Source organism: Scophthalmus maximus, chromosome 13 (assembly GCF_022379125.1).
Source record: "Scophthalmus maximus strain ysfricsl-2021 chromosome 13, ASM2237912v1, whole genome shotgun sequence".
Taxonomy (NCBI): Eukaryota; Metazoa; Chordata; class Actinopteri; order Pleuronectiformes; family Scophthalmidae; genus Scophthalmus; species Scophthalmus maximus.
In genome coordinates this window covers 12675373-12700045 of record NC_061527.1, presented here as the reverse complement: position 1 = coordinate 12700045, position 24673 = coordinate 12675373, and the positions used below count along the sequence as shown (strand labels likewise).

General features: G+C 44.0%; 1 protein-coding gene across 1 annotated transcript in view; it reads left to right on the top strand.

Moving 5' to 3' along the window:
• The window catches only part of insrb (insulin receptor b), a 95050-nt gene that overhangs the window by 56457 nt on the left and 13920 nt on the right, over positions 1-24673 (top strand). The window contains exons 3-11 of the mRNA XM_035647756.2: positions 14766-14974; positions 15073-15206; positions 20732-20871; positions 21302-21446; positions 21546-21760; positions 22090-22216; positions 22446-22696; positions 22896-23063; positions 23157-23355. Of these exons, the coding sequence (XP_035503649.2) occupies positions 14766-14974; positions 15073-15206; positions 20732-20871; positions 21302-21446; positions 21546-21760; positions 22090-22216; positions 22446-22696; positions 22896-23063; positions 23157-23355 (1588 nt within the window). The remainder of the gene's footprint in view (positions 1-14765; positions 14975-15072; positions 15207-20731; positions 20872-21301; positions 21447-21545; positions 21761-22089; positions 22217-22445; positions 22697-22895; positions 23064-23156; positions 23356-24673) is intronic.

The window sequence follows — 24673 nt, the reverse complement described above, 5'->3', positions numbered from 1 at the left end:
GCCATAAACACATCTACATGTCAATTTTGGACATAAGTCATAGCGCCACCTAATGGTAATAGGAAGTTTGAAATTCTTCTTTTACATCCTGTGCCTCGCAGGTTCAATGGAGAAACCTCAAATTTGGTCAGCGTAGTTGTGAGACGTGGCTGATATTGTACTGTGAAATTTTTGACCATGTGTCAAACGCTGTTGCCATGGTGACGCCCTGTTCGCCATCAAATACCGATACATGTTTGAGGCACATATGATGCTTGGTTTCTCACGAAACATGGCAGACATGTTCAGAGTGGCAAGACAATATGTCCAATATGTGTCTTTTGTCCAATTGTGTCAAAATGGCTCCATAGCGCCCCCTACAATATTTCAAAGTCAATTCTAACGCCTTTAAATTTGACTTAGAAGAACCAAATTCGGTCGGCTTATGTACCTCCCAACGAACTACCAAAAAGCCTCTTGGAGCAATTAGCTCCGCCCAACCGGAAGTCCGCCTTTTTGATTTTAATAGGCAAACGATGGAAAACGATGGAAAAACAAAGGTGTCGTATTTTACCACCAGCTCCTCCTTGGTGGATAATCGAATCCACCTCAAACTTGGGCGACGCATAGATGAGACCTTCCCGATCAAACGGCGCATGGGGTTTTATTGTCCACATCGAAAGGCGCGGCCGCTGCGAAGCGCGATTCGCCATGAACAGGAAGTTGCTCCAAATCAAAGGTACATCGTCTAATCTGATCCAAACTTCTCAGGCGTGATAACAGTCCCACCCTCAACACATCTACATGTCAATATTGGACATAAGTCATAGCGCCACCTAATGGTGATAAGAAGTTTAAAATTGTACTTTTACGTCCTCTGCCTCGCAGGTTCACTGGAGCAACCTCAAATTTGGTCAGCGTAGTTGTGAGACGTGGCTGATATTGTACTGTGAAATTTTTGACCATGTGTCAAACGCTGTTGCCATGGTGACGCCCTGTTCGCCATCAAATACGGATACATGTTTGAGGCACTTGAGTTGATTTGTGTCTCACGAAACTTGGCAAGCATGTTCAGAGTGGCAAGTCAATATGTCCGATATGTGTCTTTTGTCAAATTGTGTCAAAATGGCTCCATAGCGCCCCCTACAACATTTCAAAGTCACGGCCCCCGCCTTTAAATTTGACGTAGATGAACGAAATTCGGTCGGCTAGTGTATCATCCACCGACCTACAAAAAAGCCTCTTGGAGCCATTAGCTCCGCCCAACCGGAAGTCAGCCATTTTGGATTTTACCTTAAGGTAAGCAGTGAATGGAAGGCGACGCACTTTTACCACTTCCTCCTTGGCGGTTAATCGAATCCACCTCAAACTTGGGCGACGCGTAGATGAGATCTTCCCGATCAAACGGCATACGGGGTTTTATAGTCTACGACGAAAGGTGCGGGCGCAGCGGAGCGCGATTCGCCACGAAACGTGAGGTGTTTTTTCACTGTGTCGGGGATGCTTCTACAGGCACGAAACACAGCACACATATTACAAACGAGGACAGGTTCGATCGGACATGAGTTTTGAGTTCGGCCGTTGCAAAGCAGCTCCATAGCGTCCATTACAATACAAAAAAACCAAGCCACCCGCGCGTATGAAATATCACCGGCGAACGTATCTGCAGGCTGAAGTCTGTCGGTGCCACGAACTGAACCCGCCGGGAAACGGCATTTTCAAAGTGAGGACACGGGGAAGAGAAATCGGCGCGTCCCGACCGGCCGTCGCGAGACTCGGCGGACGCGTGGAGAGCGGCTGCCGGCGCGTCCCCGACGGCGAGAGTGCGAGGGCCCGATCATCGCTGCTCGCAGCTTTAATATAGCTTATATTTGTTTCTTAATGATCAGAACAAACCATTTAAGTGAATCCTTTCTTTTTTTCTGTCACATTAAACGCTGAATGAAGTTAAGCCGGATATAGATGCGTGTTTGTTTGTTTGCTTGCTTTTGTTTCATATTTGAAATCCAAGATAAAATGAAATAAGAATTTGAGCATGTGCAGAAGCTCTCTTCGTTTCTCCTCTGGGGCCTACAGTGAAAAAAACCAGTTCCTCCTTCTTACTCAGTCTCACACTTGGCAGCTTTGCAGACGGCAACATGCAGTGAAAGACGGAGAAGTGAGAAACCGAAGTTGGCACTGATGTCGAGTTAAACCAACTTAATTACTGTCGTATCCTTTTTAAATTCCTACACTCAGTCTTTTCAATTCAGGCAGTGATGTCGGGCATGGAAATGCTGATTTGCAACTTTTATCATGAAAGAAGAAATTATTATCATCTTATTATAATTGATTTGTGTCAACGCTTGGTTATTTTTGTGTGTATTGTGTACAGTATATAGTCAGACAACTGTTGAAGTGGATGCTCTAAATATATCATGAATAAATATGATTAACTTTGGCAATAGAAACATTTTTCAGAACGGGGATTGTAACTGAATTCAAACCCTGTCTCTAATGGCCCTCCTAAGGTAAACGATGTGTCCACCGTAATCTTGTTTTTGAGGAGACGCCCCATGAATTCCTGTACCAGGAGAGAAAAACAAGCCTGGGGGAGGGGTATTTGTCAAAGCAAACTGATCTGTGTGTGTGTGTGTGTGTGTGTGTGTGTGTGTGTGTGTGTGTGTGTGTGTGTGTGTGTGTGTGTGTGTGTGTGTGTGTGTGTGTGTGTGTGTGTGTGTGTGTGTGTGTGTGTGTGTGTGTGTGTGTGTGTGTGTGTGTGTGTGTGTGTGTGTTAGGCGGACGAAAACGGAGAGCTCTTTACCCTGGACTGTTGAATCCATGCTGTTATTTTGCTAATTGTCTCCCCCGTTTGGCCTCGTGCCTCCTTCCTCTGCAGTTTACTGTCCCTCATGTTCATCCTCACGCTTGACCCTCGTACCGAAGCTTTTCTTTGGCTCTTTCAGCTCCTTCCCTCCCTTCTGTCTGCCCCCCCCATCTCTATCAACCACTTGCTTCTTCTGGTCATCTGTATCAGTGCTTTCCATTGCGTATCACACTCTGTTTTCACATGCTGCATCGGCATCACCCTGTGACCATAGTGGGGGCAGCAGCATCTGTTTGTGGGCCGTCCAGCTCACTGTGCATTCTGTTACACTGAGGGTGTAAAAATCTTCTGCCTGCTAGATTTCTTTTGTTTTCTGTGACTTGCAGTAGTATACGCTCATGCATCCAATATAAAATTCTTGTAACTGGCACACTCATGCACACACACAGCAAAGGACACGCACACAATCTCCCTTCATTCTCTGCTCGGCTTATGCCAAATCTCTTTAGTCTGGCAGTTATTGGAACTAAGATATTAATTAGGTGAGGTTTTAGAGCAGCCTGCGCCGCATTAGCATTACAACAGGGGCACGTTTGAGGGGTGGACAGGCAGGCAGTCAGTGAGCCATCATCAGACGCAGCAGTCCTGTCAAAAAAAAAAGAGCATGACAATGTAAAAGGTATGGTATGTTAACTATTGATGATTGATGTGGGATTTGTGAAATTTTGGATCCCACACCGGGTTGCCAGAATTATCTATTCTTGTTGACTTGAGGTGTCGGGACGATTGCTTGAATCGTGGGTTTGAGTTAGACTCTGATCTGAAATGGAGGAAAAATCCAGATCTGTGTGCTGCTCTGGTCCGTTGCTCCTGAACTCTCCGAAACACATCGCAGCCTAAATGGCTAATTTTAAAAGTCTTGTTCTAATGGGGTCAGTGGTTTACAAATTAGGATAAAACTGGATGGTGTTTCACTCAGCAGAATCCAGTGTGGGTTCCTGTCCTCGGTTTTCCCACAAACTTTTCCAGTTCAGAACAAAAAGAACCTGTACTTTGAACTGATCAGATAGATGGATGATCAAAAGCAAAAGATCTCCCCAACTTTCCCCAAATTTCCGTTGACGCATTTTAGCCCGAATCTTTTTTGCTTATGACTAACACTCTCCACAGTCGTGCCCCTGTGCACCGGCTCAACAGACCCCTGGCCGGTTTTCTCGGCTGCTTTCCTTGGCCGCTCGCTCTGCGGTTGGAAAGACGGCTGTCAGTGAGGTCAAACTCGGGTTTGACCGCTTGAAGTGAGGTTGTGAGGGATGATGGTGAATTGATAACCACAGTTTCATGGCTTCTTATTTTTGTGGGCCAAGATATCGTCATCGCTATGTTTTAGATTTTATAGCCCAGACGCATATCGAGACCAAGGGCCCCTGAGAACCCAAGCCAAGGCATTAGATTTATGAATATACCTTGATTTAGGGCAGGCAACAATAATATTGTTTTCCAGTCTTGAGGTCAGAGGTGGCGTGGCAGGAAGGGAGGGCCGCTTGTCTCAGGACAAAAGAACGATGCTGGTTCCTCACGTGTTTGTGACATGTGACCCGTGTACTGTATCTGTGGCGGGTTTTGGACATAAGATGAGTAAATGTGTGTATGTGACCTCCTGTGACAAGCCTCTTTCTTGCAGTAATGATGGAGAGTTTCCCTCCTTCCTCTAAGAATAAATAGCCTTCCTGCGGCATTGTGGAATATGAATGGTGGGAGGAGACGGACGGGATGGGAGCGCTTGTATTTGTCTGATACAAAGAGCAGTGACATCTGGCCACATTTTTGAAAACCATCATGTTTTTGACTGAGTGACTCAGAACAAAATGAACATGGAGGCCTCCAAATATATATTTCTGTGATTTAATTTGATTAAAAAAATTGTCACCTATATATATATATATATATATATATATTCTCAAATCTGTTCTAAAACTTCAAAATATATATCTGCAGCCACACTGCACTGTTAGGTATTGGGGGGTGTTCTCTTACCATCAGTTGCTCTGCTCTGTGTGCTTGAATGCATATGTGTGTGTGCACGTTTGTGTGTTTGCGCTGGCTTTCTGTGTACAGTAGCTCTTCTTAGTGCTCTGCTGTGAATATGAAATAGGGCATTTCACATCTGCACTGCAGCCATCTTGCTCCCACCCCACACTGTGACTAGTGCTCAGTGCAGCTGACCAGCATGCAGAAACACAGGAGCGCGTGTGTGTGTATGTTTGAGTGTGTGTGTGTGTGTTTGTGTGTGTTCTGAGACACTGTTTGTGTTTACCTGCAACATTGATTCATCCCGTCTCTACATACATGTCTTCACATTTGCCCGTATACCTGTTGCTACTGTACAACTTTATCTGCCCCGTGCATCTGCGTCGTTATGTTTCAGTAGAGATTCCCAAAAACTCGGACTGACCTTTCATTTAGTCTCTGAGCAAAGAGATAACCCAAAGGTTCTGCTCTAGTCGGGAGCTGATAACCACATTGAAAATTTCGTGGCATCCCCCAGCAAATTCTTTTTCCAGTCATTTGGGCTAGCTGAACTCAAAGCCCCTTGAACACAAGAAAGGCCGGAAAGAGGGAGAGAAGTAAAGGTAATGGTAGGAGGAGTGGAAAGAGAGAATGACAGAGTAAGGAAAGAGGAGACGAGAAGGAGATGGAATTTGTGACAATCAGCCCTTTGATAAACAGTTTCTCTGTCAATTGAGGATACAGAGAAAATAAGAGCGAGGACAATCTGAGTTCTCTCTGCCTTGGCTTCTCTCTCCCTCTCTCTTTCCGCGGATAATATGAAGAGATAATGGACCATTGGACCATTGCGGCAGAAAGGGAAGGCTTAAAAAAACACCTTAGTCATGACTGAGCCGCCACCCGGGTCCCGTTCAGACTATTAACATGCCTCTCAGACGATCTGATCACAAGTGGAAAGCTCTAAGTACAGGTGTGGATGCATTCAGTGGTCGTCTTGGAAATGTCTTCTTTCACTGTGAACACAAATGTGTCCTGGGCCACTGTGAAGGACTGAGCTGAAGTCTTCTGACCCGCTACAGTTTCTGAATGAACCAGAAACATTTTTACACTTTACACCCATACATTGATTTATTTGTGGCAGCCCGCCACATATTGATGCTCCTTTAAACCCCCCCCCCTTCCCAACTATTTCCAATTGATAAAAGCTTTTATTCATTGCAGAGTCATGTGCTTTCTCACTCTCCTTTAGCTCACACACAAACACGTTAACAGCTGACCCATGTGTCATAGACAACCTGCCTAAAAACACATTTGGTCCTTGAAAAACAGAAAGGACGTAAATGTTAATTTGCATACAGAGCGAGTAACTTTGGTCCGATCGCTAGTGTTCACTTGAGATTGATGGTGAGACTCACGTATTAGAGCTGGCCACCTGTTATATGCATGATAGAAGCTGGAACTGCAATTGGGTTTTGAGTCGTGGCTGTCTTCATTGGCGGACTGGGACTGTATTGCTGCTTTCAGACAATGCATCGAAGACCAGACATTTTTTCAGAACATTTCTGGAGGGGGATGTATTTTAGAACGGCCGCAAATGTTGCTCCGGACATTGTCCAGAAGATTTTTCCTGCCAGCCAGAGTGAGCTCATGTGAGAATACAGCAGGAAAATCTCGGGAGAATTTACAGCGAGCAAGTGGGAGTGTTGATGACCGTAAAGACAAACACTGCTTTCTGTGGAATCATCGTCACGTCCTGTTTCCTGTTGTTATGTATACTTCTGACTCTCTGACTGCGTTCATCGTATGTGAACGCCAAACTTCGGAAATATGTCTGGACTCAATTTTGAAGACAGCTTATGTCAGTGCAGGGGAGAAGTCTGTGTCATTCCATGTATGAGTAGGACTAAATGATTGTTATGAACTAGTCTTAGTTTAAGTCTGATGGGTATTGGTCTTTCAGCAGTAGCAGGAATTCCAATTACCCGTTGAAAAACATTTGATTCCCTCTTGAAATACACTGGAACAGCTAACACCAGTTTTATCCCAATCCTGTCCCCATCGTTGGATGCACGCGTCTCTTTAGGCCTTGCACAGACCACCCCCCTCAATGAATCACTGACTGACATCAGTCCAGACTTGGTACTGGGTCTCTTCAACTGGCTTAAGTGTGATGAAGAGACTCCCTGCCGCTTGTGCTGTGTGTTGTGTCCGTGTGTGTGTGTGTGTGTGTGTGTGTGCCCGTGCATATGAGTGATTCTCTGTGGTCACGATGTGAAGGAAAATCATGAGGCCAGTGATGCAGGTGTCTCGCTCTCTATATGGATGTTCTCTCGCTGCCTCTGTCCATCACCTTGCCACTGTCGCCAAACTGTCCAGTCACCAAAACCTGCTGGACCTCTCGCTCTCCCTGTGTGTTTGTGTGTGAGAGAGAGGGAGAGATCGAATTTGTGTTGACTGCAGCGGTGTCTACATAGGCATGTGTTTGTGGTCCTAGTGTGTCTTTGTTTCCCTGTGTGTATTTCATGTTTGCATCTAGACGTCAGAAAAAGTGCAGCCAGCAGCAAAGTGCTGTGGCTGGTGGCACTCGGACAGAATTAAAGCTGTAGTACGGTGGAGAGGGAGAGGAGGTGGAGAGAGAGGGATGAAGACACAGATGTGGCAGTGAACAGAGGGATGTCACTGAAGAGAGGTTAGGAAGGAGGGATGAGGATGGGTGAGATTTATACCCCACGTAAACATATTCATCAGTGTAAATCACGGCGCCTATAACAGTAACATTACATTTAGTAAAAATAAAACATATACAAGTTGGCCAAATTTTTATGTTTATGTTATTTACTCCCTGTCATAGCAGTCGTGTGTAATCTCAGAAGTTTTTTTTACGGAGTCTCTGTACGTTAAGCTGACTTGAATGCTGACAGAAAAATGGCTGCGGTCTGGTCATCTTGCAGCCTGCTCTCAAACAAATCACCTCTTTGTTGAAGCACTGCATCAAAGTCGCCATATTGCCGGTCTTGGCAGCAATGTCCGTTTTTTGCATATATTGCATCATGTGCAATAGTGGCTTTCAGCCTGTAAAAAAAAATGCTACGCTTTTGATCTCTTAGATGTGTTCACACCTGGATGCACACTGCAGTGAAGCCCAGCAAAGTACACCAACACACGTGTAGCGTTACATTACACATCTCGCTCACAAGATTCACACCTTCCATAATGAAATCTGGTACCAAATGACCAGGTATTATTCCATACTCAAACGAAATAGAGCGCTAAGCAGGTTCCCAGTGCTTTTGGTGAGCATTGTGGGTAGAAACAGTGGCTGTGCTGGAGGAGAAAAGAATATGGAGTGGCAAGGAGGGCCATCAGTGGGACGTATTGATTGTAGCTCCTTACTGACTGTCTGTAATGAGATCTAGTGGCTGTGGCTTTCTGGAGGAGCAAATTTGTCACCTGGGGCTAGAGACTGTGGCTTGGGCGGAACAAGAGGGTCAAGAGGAGAGGAGGCGGAGACAAGAGCGGGGTATTAGTCGAGGAGAGGAGAGAGGGGTGCAGATCTTTAAAGGGCTAGAGGGATGAAAGAGTGTGGCTTTACAATAAAAAGACAAGACCTAAATGATGACTAGAGGGGAATCTAAGAAAATGCCTGTTGGGAGCACGCAGCTAATTACTGCAGACAGTCTATGTCTGGACTCATTTCCATGGTAACAAGATGGGCCTGCACGGCTGGCCAGCACACAAGAAGACACAGACAAGGAAATCAATGAACAGACAGACAAAGCAGGGAGCAAAACCATGCTCATTAAGCTAGATTCATCCTTTCATTTTCTTATTTAGTTATCCACATGTCCACGTGTGTTTGTGTATGTGTTCCTGGTCGCCTGTTGACCCTGAGTCGTGACTGACTCAATTGCGAGAGCAGCTGCCGATAATAACCCTACAATATAAAAGAACGGATTGACTGGACAGCGCGACAGCAGACCTGAGATCGGAGATGGTTACTGCGATCTGAATGTTTGCTGGTTCGAATCGTGGAACAGTGGTGAAAGTTTGGCCTCAGAGGTCTCAGCAACTACTGTTGAATCGTCCTTGAGCAAAGCACGAAACTTCTAATTGCTCCGATTTAAGCTTTTCAGTGCCCAAGAGCATCAGCAGAATGTGATTTTACTTGGAACCTGTTAAATGAGAGTGTGCAAAGACGGTACAGTGTGAAGCATGATGCTGCTGATAAAGACCACGCATGCTTGTTAGAACAAGGACACTAAGGCACTTGTTTATATCAGCCTGGTAACTGGTTTCATTTTCTGTTTGTTGTGGGATTGGCCTGTTTTTCAAGTTGTGTGATGAAGTCATTTTAATTACAGGCAGCAAATACAGCAATGTCATTAGATGTTATCACTCTAGACTGTTTACATATTAGAGCTGCCTTCTGTTTGTTATATGAAAAGATTGACAGTCCGCTCCTATTAATGAACAACTAGTCATGATGGGGCACCTATGCAGATTTATGGAAGGGAAGTGATTGTGTGCTAGGGCTGAACAATTAGTCAAAGGATGTCAAGTCGCAATATGGCCAATAAGTGGCCTTTGATAAAGGTAAAATGTGTCACCACATAATGAATCATTATGGTGTTACAGAGATGCCCCAGCCTACGAATATTATTCTACAGATGTGAGGGAGCATACCTGCTTGATACAAACAACCCTGGCAATTTTTATATTTTTCTCAGTGGAAAAAGACTTTGTTTATGAGTAAAATATATTTTTACTAACTGTCTTACGTCATGCCTTCAAATATAAGTCAAATTAGTGTGATTGATTTTGTGCCAAGTAAAGCCAAGTAAAGCCAAGAAGACAAGCGAACATTTACTCTGGTGAGATTAACTTTACCATATCTTGCAATCTGCTAAAACCAGGCCAGATCTATACCACCAGTTATAATCAGCACATAGACCACAATTGTATTGAGTATGAAATAATAACTATGAATTTCGTTAACTGTAAGTCTGGCACGTCAGGGTGATTTTTATTATTAGCCTGCACACTACAGTAGTACACTGAACACAAGTAACTCAACACACCTTGGCAGAGCTCTGCACTCTGTTGGACTCATTCAAGCGTCGATTGATGAGAACAATTACCCTCCCTCACCCCTCTTTTTCTCTCATATTTTGTCAGCTGTTATTTCATTACTTTTCCTGATGTTGTAGATGTTTGCTCTGGTATCGTTAAGCTTAAGTATGGAGAGAGAGAAAAAGAGAGACAGGTGTAGACAGGTGTCGTTAGGTCATAATTTTGGTATCATGACAACTGTACAGAGGAGGTTCTTCTGGGATTCATGGTAGAATGTATTGTTAGTTTTGCACTTGGATTCATATTGTCTAACATGGATAGATGATCATGTGAATGTGTGTAAATCACATTAAAAATCATTGCGATTGTCTAAACTGTCTCTCAGTCCTCATCCACCTTGAACTGAGCCTGGCAAAGACAAACTAATTGTTTTAGAATTCTTATTGACATATACTGTGTGACATTTATGGACGCCATGTGTGTGTGTGTGTGTGTCAGTGTGATTCCACCTGCAATATACAGTATGATCGATAAAGCCCTTGTGACCCAGTGACATGAAACAGAACATCTTGGCATGGTAAACCACCCAATCTCATTACTGTGTGTGTGTGTGTGTGTGTGTGTGTGTGTGTGTGTGTGTGTGTGTGTGTGTGTGTGTGTGTGTGTGTGTGTGTGTGTGTGTGTGTGTGTGTGTGTGTGTGTGTGTGTGTGTGTGCGTGCGTGTGTGTGACGGCACCCTGCACATAGCTGGGCCATCTTGTACCCTGTGGACATGTGTAAATGTCTCGTTCAAACATTTACCTTTTTTGATTCAAGCTTCAGTGTGTGAGTCACACCCACTGTAAAGAGACGCCACACAGTGTCAGGGTCGGCATCGTCTTGGTGACAGCTCCGCAGGATTATATAAATAGTGCTGATAGAAAGGGAGGAAATGTGATGATACTTCTGGCTGTTGACTGCTCACTGATATCGCTGTATTTACTTCACTTCTTAATGGTGATGGGCCTCACACGGCTTTGTAACAGCAGGGAAATATCTCGATATTCGCGAGCACACACGAGTAAACTCATCGATGCCTGTCAGGTTCCTGTGTTTAGAGCGCTGCTTGCATAATGGCTTCTCTTTATCTGTGTGTCAATGACCCTGAGAGGGAGTGGCTGTTGTGGAGGGAAAGGAAGCGTACGGCCGTCTACTTCTCTTCTCATCCTGTATTTCAGGTCGGAAGCTATGAACCAATTCAGAATTGCCATTTCAGACCTTTTCCTTAGTGTGTTTGTGTGTGTATTTGTTTTTGTGTATGTGCGCTCTTGCTTTGCGTGTGTATTCATGCTTCGGATGACAATATCACTCTCTCCCTCCCCATCATCATTTGTTTACACTATTTCCCCTCCCCCCGGTCTCTCCCATTTACTGTCTCAGGGTGAATGTCTTACATCAGATCACTCAAAGCTTTTATAGCAAACCTTTTGAAGCTTAGGACTCCCATCGTGGCCAAATATAGTAAACGTGAACCCAGCAGCCGTGTGTGTGTGTTTGTAAGAGGTTGGATGGCTGTGTGTGTGCGTGCGTGCGTGCCTGCGTGTGTTCTCCTCAGTAAATGCTCTGGGGTAAAAACGTGTTTGTTATTGTTCCGAGCACTCCGACTGCAGACAACACTGCCAATTAAAGGGGAGTTTTTATGTGTTAAGAGCAGGAAGTGTTGCCGTGTGTGGCTGCATGCTATTGGCTGCGCAGCTTCTCCCATGTTTCTTCCCTGGGGACTGAGAAACCAGCGCTCTTTACTGCCACAGCCAAATGAAAGGTAAACACACCACACCTTTGATCAGGCTTTGCATTTTAAACCCTTACTGGAACTGTGTGTGAGTGTACTGTATGTGTACGTGGGTGTGGGTGTGTGAAGGGAAGCAAATTATTGAATGACACAGCGAGGTTTACGCATGTGTGTGTGTGTGTGTGTGTGTGTGTGTGTGTGTGTGTGTGTGTGTGTGTGTGTGTGTGTGTGTGTGTGTGTGTGTGTGTGTGTGTGTGTGTGTGTGTGTGTGTGTGTGTGTGTGTGTGTGTGTGTGTTTAGCTTAATGAAAGGTAAGCTCTCCAGGATGCTACTGCCTCCTCCACGTGTTGTTGAAGCATGAGTGAAATCATCCCTTCATCCCCTGCCTCCTTCTCTCCATCCCCCCACCCAGCATGCATGAAAACAAAACAAGGCGTTGTATGAATGAAAGTGGGAGGGGCTGAGTGGCCTAGAAAGGCAGGCAGATAGAGATAGATAGTGGTGCAGGGAAGGGTGAGGCTGTGGTGTAGAGGAGGGAAATAGAGGACGACAGTGGAGTAGGAGGAGGAGGAGAGGATGAATGAATGAGTGAGCTGACTGGAGCATGGCTGGCATAGCAGCTACCTTGTGTAGCCCTGCACTAGTGTGAGCAGAATGTAATACTGCTGCAGTAGTACTCCCTGCTGTACTACTCGCTGAGACCAGCGTGCGGATATCACACAGAAACAGAAGAGGACAATAGTACATATACCTTGGAAGATTAACAATAGAGTGCATTGATTTAATTCACATTTCTAGTAACATAACATGGGGCTGTAAACAAACTCTTTTTCATGACCATGTATTGAATGGATTGTAGGTAAAGCTGATTTACTAGAGCCACCTATCTCTGTTCTGGCGCTGCTCCAGTCTTAAGCTCATTGTAATTCACCCAAAGCAGCAGCAGCGGTACATTCATCCTGCCTGGCACTCTGGCTCCTTCGCTGCGTCTGCCCCCTGTCTGCCCCAGCAAGGCCAGGGTTAACCCTGGGCGTTGCTCCTCCCAACATGGAAGAGGCCATTGAATGGCTGCCTCCCCCAGCCAGCAAACACATTGGCTGAGGCTGAGGGTGGATCTGGGGCTGGAGCGGCACTCCGGCATGGATCCTCTGGCTGGAACTGGATCAGGGAGCTTTCTCAGCCCCCCCTGCTCTGCTATGCGATGCCGTGGTCACAGCGTGTACGCACACAGCAGACAGAGGAGAGGGGGAGGGCTGGAGCAGAGCTATGCATTTTTTTCTCTGTGGGTCAGAGACGACTGTGTGCAGTGGTGGGTTTACTAGCTCATAGTAAAGAAAATGTAGTGGAGCGACCCCTGCATGAACTAACCAAGAAGGTCAAAGATGATGTTTTTTTTTTCTACATTCTCGCCTCTCCGTTTTGACCTCCTGTCCCCATTGTCATTGTTCTGTCCTTTAACCTCATTATCTCACCCCTCCTCCCCCCTCTTTGCTTTTACTCAGGCAAAACAATGGGCAGCCCTCCCATGCGGAGGTGGAGGGCTATATCCTTGGCAATGAAGATGTGCACACAGTTCCCCTATTGCCGTTTACAACTCTCATTTTCGTAAACATTTTGTAGCTGCTAGTGAACTTTGATTGTGGTGCATCTTCCTGGTTTCACCTAAGAATAAATCGGATATTGTGAACTTTAATCAAAATGCTCTTAAATGCAGAATCTTCCTTCACTTAAAATGAGAGTAGAAATGTTTTAAGCTTTTTATTTGACCCAGATCTGCTTCTTGCCGTGAAGTTCTGTGGTTCAGTTAACACATGATATCAAAGCTGACAGTGTAGTGAGAAACATGGTGAGAGACGGCCATTAACACGGAGGGTCATGAACAGGAAACCCAGGATGGGGGCAGTTGTGGTATGTTTTGCAGGGGGTTTTTTTCTGGTGGATTCCAAAGTAAATTAACTGATTTAATGTTGAAATGCCGACTTGCTGTTTTGTTGATTTTAACTTGTTTACTGATTGAAAATCCAGACTCTTCTAAAAGTGAGTTGCTGATTAATCCAAGAAGTCTGATACTTTATCCGGCCAATATTTCCCTTTAGACAAATACATCTCATGTTCTTTACCTCCTAGAGTAGATACAAGACTAGTGAATACTTATGGTGAGTCCCAGTCCTGTTTGTTGTCAGTCAGTATGTGCAGTAGGTAAAAAGGTCGGTGCCTGGTATAAGGTGAGATCTAATGAGTCTCTACTGGCTCACAGACGAGGCAATAACCGCTAGTTTATTAGATCACTGTAGGTCACAGGTCAAATCACAACTGACACTCGGGTTCTTTGACCAAACGTTGTTTCCCAATAGGTCAAATGAAACCTGACGTCAACCAGTGAAGTAAGATTCGGCCTATTAGCCATTAAAGTTGTTTCCATGGAGCTGCCGTTAGTGGATCCTGTGTTAATCCTGTGCTTTTGTGCAAATTAAGTTGAAATGTTTTGCAAATCCCTTGAGTGAAAGGTGATATTTCAGAAAAACGCAGTAGAGACGGAAATGTAAATATCAGGGTCAACCGTCCCTCACCCATCAAGCAAGTCACCTTTATTCATTTTATGTGCTTTGCTATTATTGAGATTGGTTTGTTTTTGTCAGGATCAAAAGTTCTTCAGTAGCAGGACTGTATTCTTCTGATCACTTCTCTCGTTTTCTCTGTGAACAACCACACAAATTAACACATCAGAAAAGGCAACAGGTACCCAGAGGCCTGGCAGAGAAAACCTGTGTACAACACATGCAGCCATGTTCATGTGTGTACACACACACACACACATACACACACACACACACACACACACACACACACACACATACACACACACACACACACACACACACACACACACACACACACACACACACACACACACACACACACACACACTCTCACTCCAGACAACATGTTCTCAGATCAGAGTACAGGGTTTTGCTGTTTCCACCCCTTCATGTTTTAACATTTTGTGAGATTGAGCATCAGAGAGAACCATCTCTGCCGTTGATCTCTTTTTTATTTTTTTTATCTCACCAATGACAAACCTGATATTAACTACCTCTTTCCCCTTTCTCCTCTCCCTCTCCTTCTCCTCAGTGTGCTTGGACAACTGTAAGCATGGTGCGTGCAGCCTCCAGGGCCAGTGCTGCCATGACCAGTGCCTGGGCGGCTGCTCTGAGCCAGGTAACGCCAGTAGCTGTGTGGCCTGCAGGAACCTCCAGCATGGGAACTCGTGCGTAGAGAAATGTCCTGCTGGATACTATGTCTTCAGGGGCTGGCGCTGTGTCAGCTTCTCCTTCTGCCAGGTTTGTAATGAACTGCAATTCTTATGATGAAATAATATATTTGGCATGAAGTGTAGATATAGTCAACATACATGTTTTGTTGTTGTTCTCAAATTCAGGAGCTCCACAACCAGTGTAAGCAGAATAAGAAGTTGAACCAGGATCGGGAGTCAGGCTGTAATGAATATGTCATTCATAACGGGGCCTGTATTCCAGAGTGTCCTTCTGGATACACCACTATAAACTCCACTACGTACGTCTGGCTCTCACACACACACGCTTACACACACCTTAATGCCACCATCAACACGGCCATGTTAATGCTGGTGTCATTACGGGATCGGAGATGTAACTGTCACCCACAACAGAACAACTCACCATGACTTCAAATGGATTGTGGTCACTGAACACACTCAGTGACACTTGCACAAAAGAGATGATGGTATTTGGAAGTTGATCAGACAGAAAGGCAGAAGTATTTTCCCCTTATGGAAAGTTTTTTCTTAAGCAGCTGAAAACAGACTCTAAAGAGAGACGATGGTAGACAAGCAAAGAAAAGGGCCAAACATCATCTGCTCCTCTGTGTCCCTCTTTGTCGGCTATAAGGGGTGGTGTTTATGTGGTGAAAACATGTAGAGTTACAATTAATTTGTGACGTTGATGAAATTTATGATTGTTTGATTCTTTCATCTATGACCTTTAAACAGTTCTTCTAAAGTACACTATCAGTTGATAGTGTGATAGGGATAGTTCACAAGAGAGGAACATGATAAGTTTCTCTTTCCATATAGGCATGAGACTCTAATGTCAATTTCTGTAAACGAGTCCCTGATGTTTTCACAGGCTCCACTACATTCTGTTCTCAATGATTACACAGCTGCATCAATTCAAAGCAGGATCCAAAAATGTAAAGACATAAAAGAACAAACCATTTTCCACAGCATTGTATAAACGTTGTTTAAGCATTTAAGCATGCAGATGATATGCATATATTTTATGGTGCAGTTCCATTCATGCACTGGATTTTGTGTTGCCTATGGAAAACACTTTTTGGAGCAACATTTCTAATGTGCGCTTTGGGTACTTGAAAAGCGCTTTATAAAGCCAATATATTATTATTATTATCATTATTAATCATACTCGAGTGCTGACTATTTTGGAAACAGCCTACACGGGTGCACTGGAGTGAAATAATGTGACGGGGGCTTTATGTACCCAAACAGCCAATTATTTTCCTATTGAAAGGATTATTCAGGAGTAACCTGAGCTCAACTTTACAGTTTGTCTGGGACATGTTTACTTAGTCTGGTTGAGCGGTTCACACAAGATTATTTTGTGTGAAATACTAGTAAATGGGTAATAAGAATCGACAGTTATAGTGTTGAGAATGTTGTGTGCACTGCCAGGGGACAATATTTATATCTCGGTTTTAAAAATTTGTATGTCACACAGGTGAAAGATCAAATGAGCCATTTGTCCTTAAACACACCAAACCATGGATAAAAGTGAGACCCCAAAAACCAACCTTAAAAAAAACCCCCAAAACACTCCATCTCATTTGGTCCTGTTAATCTCACAGTTTTGTCTGCATGTGCAACAAGCAAGGGCATGACCTTATTTACCATTTTTACTCGTGGCACCAGTGTGGTAGAGGAACGTTACTGGCTTCCTCATTAAGTGACATCAGTAGCTGTTGGCAAATGAGGTGGGCATGTATTTGTTTTGATGAAGTACATGTTTTGAAATCATTACTGTTTGCATGCTTTCAAAACACACACACACACACACACACACACACACACACACACACACACACACACCAATGACAGTGAAACATTTTTCAGTGGGAATGTGATGGATGAAATGCCAGTTTAAAGCTGGCAAAACAGCTATGACGTGCTCTGCTAGGCTGGTTGTACTGTTAAAAAAACAAATATGATTGCATGCCAAGTCACATACCAAAGAACAGGGTTGTGTATTTAAAGCTATGACAGAAGTCTTTACTCGTATATTAGTTTCAGATTAAGATGTTAAAGAATTCGTGGAGCAGGATGATAAGATGAAGTATGAGACTAAAAGAAGTGAGAAGAGAGATGTGTTTTTTTCCTATAAGAGCAGGTTGCGTGCTGGAGGTGTCTGCACTGCTTGAATCCACAGTTGGCAGGATGATTGATGGTGTTTTTATGTTTCTGGTACAACTGAGTGTGTGCATGTGTATATATACTGTATGTTTATGTGAGCGTTCATGTGCACAGAAGGTACTTCCAACTTGATTAGCTTGTTTGGCTGAGGGACTTGTTAGTAGATGTTTGGTATATATTGATGCAATTATTAGTCCCCCATCATACAATGTGATGTGTGTGTCCGGGGGGGGGCACAGTGATCAGTTCGTCCATCCTTCTGTCTGTAATCATTTTGTTTCTGAAGCAGAAAACCATTTTTTCATCAACCTTCGCTGTGTGTGCGTGCGTGCGTGTGTGTGTGTGTAAGAGATAGAGAGAGAGACTTTACCTTGCATGCTGCAAGCCTGCAGGGATTATCAGGTGCCTAGACAGAAAAGAGAATTCCTTCAAGTCTCAGTCATACACACTCAGGTATGACTGAGAATGGCATTTGTTTGTTTTTTTGTGTAAAGATGTATTTGTGCCTCACATTATGTGAAAAACAACACTTTTCTTTTCCAATTGTGTATTTTTGCTGCTATGCTTTGGTTATACAAAGAACAAGCGTCATCGGCGTGGCTGAGCCGCCAGGCAGAAGCTACACCCAGACACAGAAACACCCAGATAGTCAGACAGACGACACGCATCATATAAATGCGTTTACACACACACACACACACACAACCTCCAGTACGGACTGAAAAGGAGCAGGGGCGTTGCACAATAGGAGAATCAAAGACCCAAAGGTTTGCATCATGGTTTTTATTTGACACCAATAAGCAGTGCGATCGTAAAGTTTTACCTCCATTTGGCATCCTTCTCCAGTATTATGCAAATTAATATATTAAATGTTAGTCAGAATATTTACAATTCAAACAACAACAGCTAAAAAAGTAGGAGGAACCAGATGTCACCACAAGATCATAACTGTCTCATGATTCTTACAGGAACTGTAAGACAAACAGTTTGATGATGAAATGCTCTTCATGATAAAACATATTTTACAGAATGTACAGTGTACCATTAACACATTGACACAGTGTGTCCTCTTTTGTATACTCTCCTGATAGATGGTCGTCACTCACATCTACTGTATGAAGCTGTGACAGCACAGTAGTACAGGGCGGGCGTGCGTGTGTGCGTGCGTGTCAAGCGTCAGCTCCAGCCTCGGTTCTAGATGGTTCTAGCAGACCCTGGAGCCCGAGTCACAGAGTTCAGCCGGACAGATAAACACTGTCTCTTTAAGAGCCACCGTTGGACCCAGCCTGTCTGCCTGTGTGTCTGTGTTTTTCAGTACAACGGCCCAAAACATTCTCTCTTTCTACACTGCAACTAGAGCGTTACTTCTGAGAGGCTGAATATACAATTTTCCATGTGGAAGAAAAAGGGAGACACACAAAATATCCCCAGGTTTCTCTTCTTACTGTCGTCTCGGAGGGATCATTACAGTCTGTTTCCACTCATTCACAAGTCATAGAGGGGAAACAATGATTTGGCCCCTCATGATTGATATAAATTATTAAGAGCTTGATAAGATGGAAACTAGGAGAAGCCAGGTGTGTAATGGATAATTTGGCTCTCTCCGGGTGGGCAGGAAAAGCCAGACAAGGACCAAAACAGCACCCCTGGGAGTCAGTGTCGCATGCCACTGCGGTGAAAGGCTGTTTGGGGGGAAGTAGGGGCACAATTTGGAGGAGTGTGTGTGTGTGTGTGTGTGTGTGTGTGTGTGTGTGTGTGTGTGTGTGTGTGTGTGTGTGTGTGTGTGTGTGTGTGTGTGTGTGTGCGTGTGCGTACGCGCTTCCTGGAGAGAGAGATTATGATAAGAGTTACATAAACATAGAATTAAAATAGGGTCAGCTCACAAATGGTAGTTCATGCAGAGCTTGCAAGGACCTCTTAGTGAACAACAACATCCCTTGTTAGCTGTTCCCCGGACACAGGGGCTGCTTTACGAAGGCTTCTGTTAAGGCAGCTGTTTGATGTCATTGTCACCTGAAGTTTTAGCTTTTGAAACTCTGATAAGCTTCAAAATCTATTCCAGTCACCCAGTGCCATGCCCACACTCCTGTGATTTATAGATTGCTTTGCATAGATAGCACACATTAGAGCAGTCCCCTAAATACATGCCTCTGGGTGAGGATAGCTATCCTTCCTTGGTGTTAGTAGTTATATGTGGAAGTCGCCCACCAAAAAAAAAAGAGCATTTTAGTTGATGCATGAGGAATCTCTTTATGATTAGAGATGTCAAGGCTGGAAGTGGATAACGAAAGGGATAACGTTCTTTCAAGAAATAGATAGAGATAGCGCTCATTTGTGAATGAAGCGCTGGGTCCCTCTGCTCCGTGTGTGGTGTCACCGGCTGCTGCCTTTTGAGAATGAATTTCCTGAGAGGATGCACTTCAAGGCCTCATTGCTCAGTGTGTGTGAGTGTGATTACGTGCAAAAGCACATGTTTGCAGGGGGAGAAGACCCAACTCATGGAGCCATAGGGGGAGAGAAACAGAGGAGGCCTGTTGGGAACTGCAGCTGGTGTTTCAGTCATGTTGTTGTTGTTGTCTGTGATTGTGCATTCATGCGCGCACGCGTGTTTCATGTGCGACAGTAGTTGCAGCAAAGGATGAGAAAGCTCTGTCCTCTAACGCTCCGTACAAATATAAATTAGAAGGAGGTTCAAATGTGCAAGAGAGATTGCATAATTTAATTCTGCTCCTAAAAGCCTCTGGATTCTTGAGACGTATTAAATCAATTTAGAGAATTATAAAGACTCACCTCTGAATACATCTCAGCTCATTCACTGAATTACACGGTTCTGTTTGACTGACAGATTAAATCAGATTGGGAAACTATATGCTCACTAATGCTGAATTCCAAGTAGTTTTTTCACTGCAAATATCATTAATCTTGCAGCTTGTTTATTGGAAAATAGTTTTTGTAATATTTTGTGAAGTCTAATAAACACTGTGCTTTCAGTGAGCATGTTTTATTAAATTAACTTTATATAGAAAGCAGAGGACAGGACTAAAAATGAGGAAAACAAGAATAAATGCGTCACAAACTTGGATATTAGGCCAGATATATGCCTGCAGATTATAGTGAGTAGAAGAAAATGTGAATCAGTTAAATTCCTCTGAACAGATCTAGCCTTGTTTGAATGTCATTCCTGGTCCCGGCCCACGCCACAGCAGCACGTCACTGAGCATTCCTGCCTCATACCATTCAATGCTGCTCCATTCTATTTCTGATAGCTGCGCGCAAAAACATTCGTGATATTTTTTGTTTGTTTTCTTCTCTCAGAAACTAGGTTGTTACTTCCACTGAATAAATTGTTCTGATATATGTCCATGACCTCTCCAAGTGCCTCGACTCCAGATACTTAACTTGTCGTGTTGCGGTCGATTGTGACATTGGTTATTAGCTCACGTGAACATTGCAGCCATAATTTTTATGCAGATTTGGATTTAATCAAGCGCCATTTTTGTATTGAGCTAAAACAACAGAACCTCACCTCCATCATCAGAGCGTGGACGTTGTGTCGCTGATCCTAATCTGTGTGCATGTCTCTGTGTGTGTGTGTGTGTGTGTGTGTGTGTGTGTGTGTGTGTGTGTGTGTGTGTAGGTTGACCTGTTTACCCTGTGCAGGCCTGTGTCCTAAACTGTGTGTTGGAAATAAGACGGTTGATTCGGTCACCTCGGCCCAGGCTCTGAGAGGCTGCACTGTTCTCCACGGCAACATGATCATCAAGATTCGAGGAGGGAGTGAGTACTACTACACCTCGCTCTCTGACGGGCCTCCTATAGAGGCTCTGCTTCTCTCACTTTCTCTGTTCTCTCCTTCCTCCATCGTGGAGGTTCCTCAGTCTGTGTTCTCCTTTCTTTACCAGGACTTGCAGTCATTGAGTTTTCCCGTCTGCCTGTACATTCACATGTGTGTATTTGTCTTAACATGTCTTACCATCTGTCTTCTGCTATCACCTAGTGGCTGTCTTTGTGACCAACTGTCTCTGAGCTTTTTCAGATTCTATTGTTCAAATGTTCTGCATTATCTTGATGTGTTAATATGTTTTTAAGCATCTATTGTTCTGTTTTATTTTCCTTTTTCTTGTAAATCATTTTGAGCTCATTTGAACTGATATATTAAATGGTGCTATATAAATAAAGTTGATAATTTGTCGTCATATCCTCGTAGATAACATCGCTGCTGAGTTGGAGGCTAGTTTGGGCCAGATTGAGGAAATCACAGGCTACCTGACTGTTCGCAGAGCGTACGCCCTGGTCTCCCTTTCCTTTCTCCGCAAGCTACGTATCATCAGGGGAGAGCATCTTGAGACAGAGTAAGTCATCCCCTCCACGTCCCCAGGGATGCATAGTTTAAATTAAGCGTTTCCTTTGTTCTATTTAACTTCTTCATGTCTTCCCTCTCTCTCTCTTAGTATCTACGCCTTCTATGCGCTAGACAACCAGAACCTGCGAGAGTTGTGGGATTGGTCCAAGCACAACCTGACCATTAAGCGCGGTCGTGTCTTCTTCCACTACAACTCCAAACTTTGCATGTCTGAAATCAGAAAGATGGAGGATGTAACGGGAACCAAGGACCGTAACCAGAAGAATGACATAGCTGTACGCAACAACGGGGACCAAGCCTCATGTAAGAAAACCAATATGTCAGACTTTTGTTTCTGGGCTTGATGATCATCTATCTGACTCAGTGTTTATTTTCAGTACATTACCGAATATACACATTTTTTGATGTTAATATTTTAGTTCTTGTTGTAGATCAGCAGCACCTCCTTACTACATGTGATATGCTTTTTACAAATCTATGATTTATGTTTCAGCACATTATGTATAGATTAAAAAATGCAGCATCCTGCTTTTTTCTTTTTAACCATTATTGTTAGATTTTCTGTACCTCAAAAGCAATGATGTGTTTGAGTTTCTGCTGAGTTTCTGAGAAGTGTCTGTTGTGTCCCTTAGGCGAGACCAAGATGCTGAAATTCACCGTGGTCAAGACCACATCAAATATGATTATGTTGAAGTGGGAACCCTTTTGGCCCTTAGACTTTAGAGACCTGCTGGGATTTATGGTTCTCTACAAAGAGGCGTAAGTATCAGATGAAATTTAAGGGGTTTTGCTTTGGTGTTATGTCATAATGTAAAGTTATATGTTATAGTATTTGGTCACATTGAGCAACTGCTAAACTTGAATTGACTGACCTTGCTAATTCTCACTGCTGCCTTTCATACTGTCAACTATGATATTTGAATCAAGAGAACTCAAGATTGAGTAAACAGTTCATTTCTTCTGACCACTTTGTTTCCATCTGCTCCAGGCCATATAAGAATGTGACAGAGTTTGATGGCCAGGACGCGTGTGGCTCTAACAGCTGGGCAATTGCCGATGTTGATCCTCCATCACGTTCCACCGATGGCAAGAAGGCGGAGGATCCGGGGCACCTAATCCGAACATTGAGGCCCTGGACCCAGTATGCCATCATGGTCAAAACCCAACTGTCTGCATCAGATGAGCATCAGGTCCATGGAGCCAAGAGCGAGATCATCTACGTCCGCACCAATGCCTCCAGTGAGTTTTACCACATTAAAAAACACAGTGATGACAGTGCCATGTGCGTTGGCTAGGCGCAGGACTAGTCTCATTCAAATGAATTAGGGGGGTTTGTGTTTTTTCACTGGGGCTTAAGTCAGTCTGAATTAGGCCTATTGTCATATAATACCAATACTGTCCTGACTATTGTTTCACTGTCTTCCCCTGTTGTTCTCAGAGCCCTCAGTGCCTCTAGACCCCATCTCCTCCTCCAACTCCTCCTCCCAGATCATCCTGAAGTGGAAGCCTCCAACAAGTCCCAATGGCAACATCACCCACTACCGGGTCATCTGTCGCAAGCAGGCGGAGGACAGCGACCTCTACAAGTTTGACTACTGCTTACAAGGTCAGTATCCACAGGTCGCTGCATCGGAGTCTCAAACAAGCAGCTGCTCCTTATTTGTTTTTTTTTTAATTACATTTTTTTTCTCTTTCCCAGGAATGAAGCTGCCGTCTCGTACCCCAACCCACCTGGACAGTGAGGATGAGCAGAAGTGGAACCACACAGATGAGCCCACCTCAGGGGGCAAATGCTGCGCCTGCCCCAAGACAGACAACCAGCTAAAGAAGGAGCAGGAGGAGATCGAGTACCGCAAGACCTTTGAGAACTACCTCCACAATGAAGTATTCGAGAGCAGGTACACGTCTCTGATTGTAATCAAATGTCACAGCTTGTATTGATCAGAAAATTACTTCCCATAATATGATATCATATGTGATAAGTGACGTCACAAAGAGGCGTCATTTATAGTTAAAAAAAAAAAAAATCCAGGTATCTCTGCATCATGAAGGCCAATAGACACAACCTTAAGCTTACATAGATTGAAAAATAATTCATGAACATATGATAAATACAAGTGATTCAGAGGTTGAGTCATGATCCCAGCAATATCATAATCTTTTTCTGTTTATATTTTGAAATCAATCATTAACTTCAGTGTTTTTTTATTTTTTACCAACATAACACAAAAAACAACGACAAAAAACGCCACAATGATACCTAGCAAACCAAAATGTATTTTTAATTCAGACTGGTCACATGCTTTAATGAACATGTGCTCGTTTACAATAACACCAAGAAGAGCTTCATATGTTGTCAGTTTGTTTTTGGCCATGCAGCAACAACACTGGAGTCCCTCTGTCCAGCCAGACGACATCACTCCTCTTTTGTCTCAACCGTCATGATGTGTGTCTCAAAGTGGCTCCGTGCCAACTTTGTCTTGTTAGTCTGTGTGTGTGGTCTAGGTGTCGCTCATTTGGGACCCAAATCTATTTACGTGGTCACATCATGGGGACTTGTCTTCCTTATAAAGACAAAGAGGAAGTCACCAAAATGTCAATCGTTTAAGGTGAAGAGACTTTTTGATGGTTTAGGGTTCAGCAACTAGTAATTTTGGATAAGTTTAGAACAAGTCACTGGGATGAATGCACGAAAGTCAATATAATGTCCTGTGTAGTCCTGGAGACACAACACTGTGTGTGTGTGTGTGTGTGTGTGTGTGTGTGTGTGTGTGTGTGTGTGTGTGTGTGTGTGTGTGTGTGTGTGTGTGTGTGTGTGTGTGTGTGTGTGTGTGTGTGTGTGTGTGTGTGTGTGTGTGTGGGGCCTTAGGATGGGAGGTGCTGTTTTTCTGGGCCCCGGTGCCCCTACCCTCTCGCCTGACAGACACACACACACACACCCACAGTCTCTCCCTCCGCTTCCCGAGGGGAGTGATTACTGTGCCCATTATCATTCATGCCAGTCAGGGATGCAGTCATGCACATTGCCATTTGGACACACACAAACACCCACATTCACACACACCTCAGCTGCATTTTGAACCAATGCAATCGTCCAAGGTCAGATCCAAACAATGAAGTACATGAAAAAACTCTTCATGCTCTATTTCCCGTCATGCAGAGCGATGCAGGAAGTTTTGTGTTTTTCTCCCACCTGAGTAATCGCTGGTTCAACAT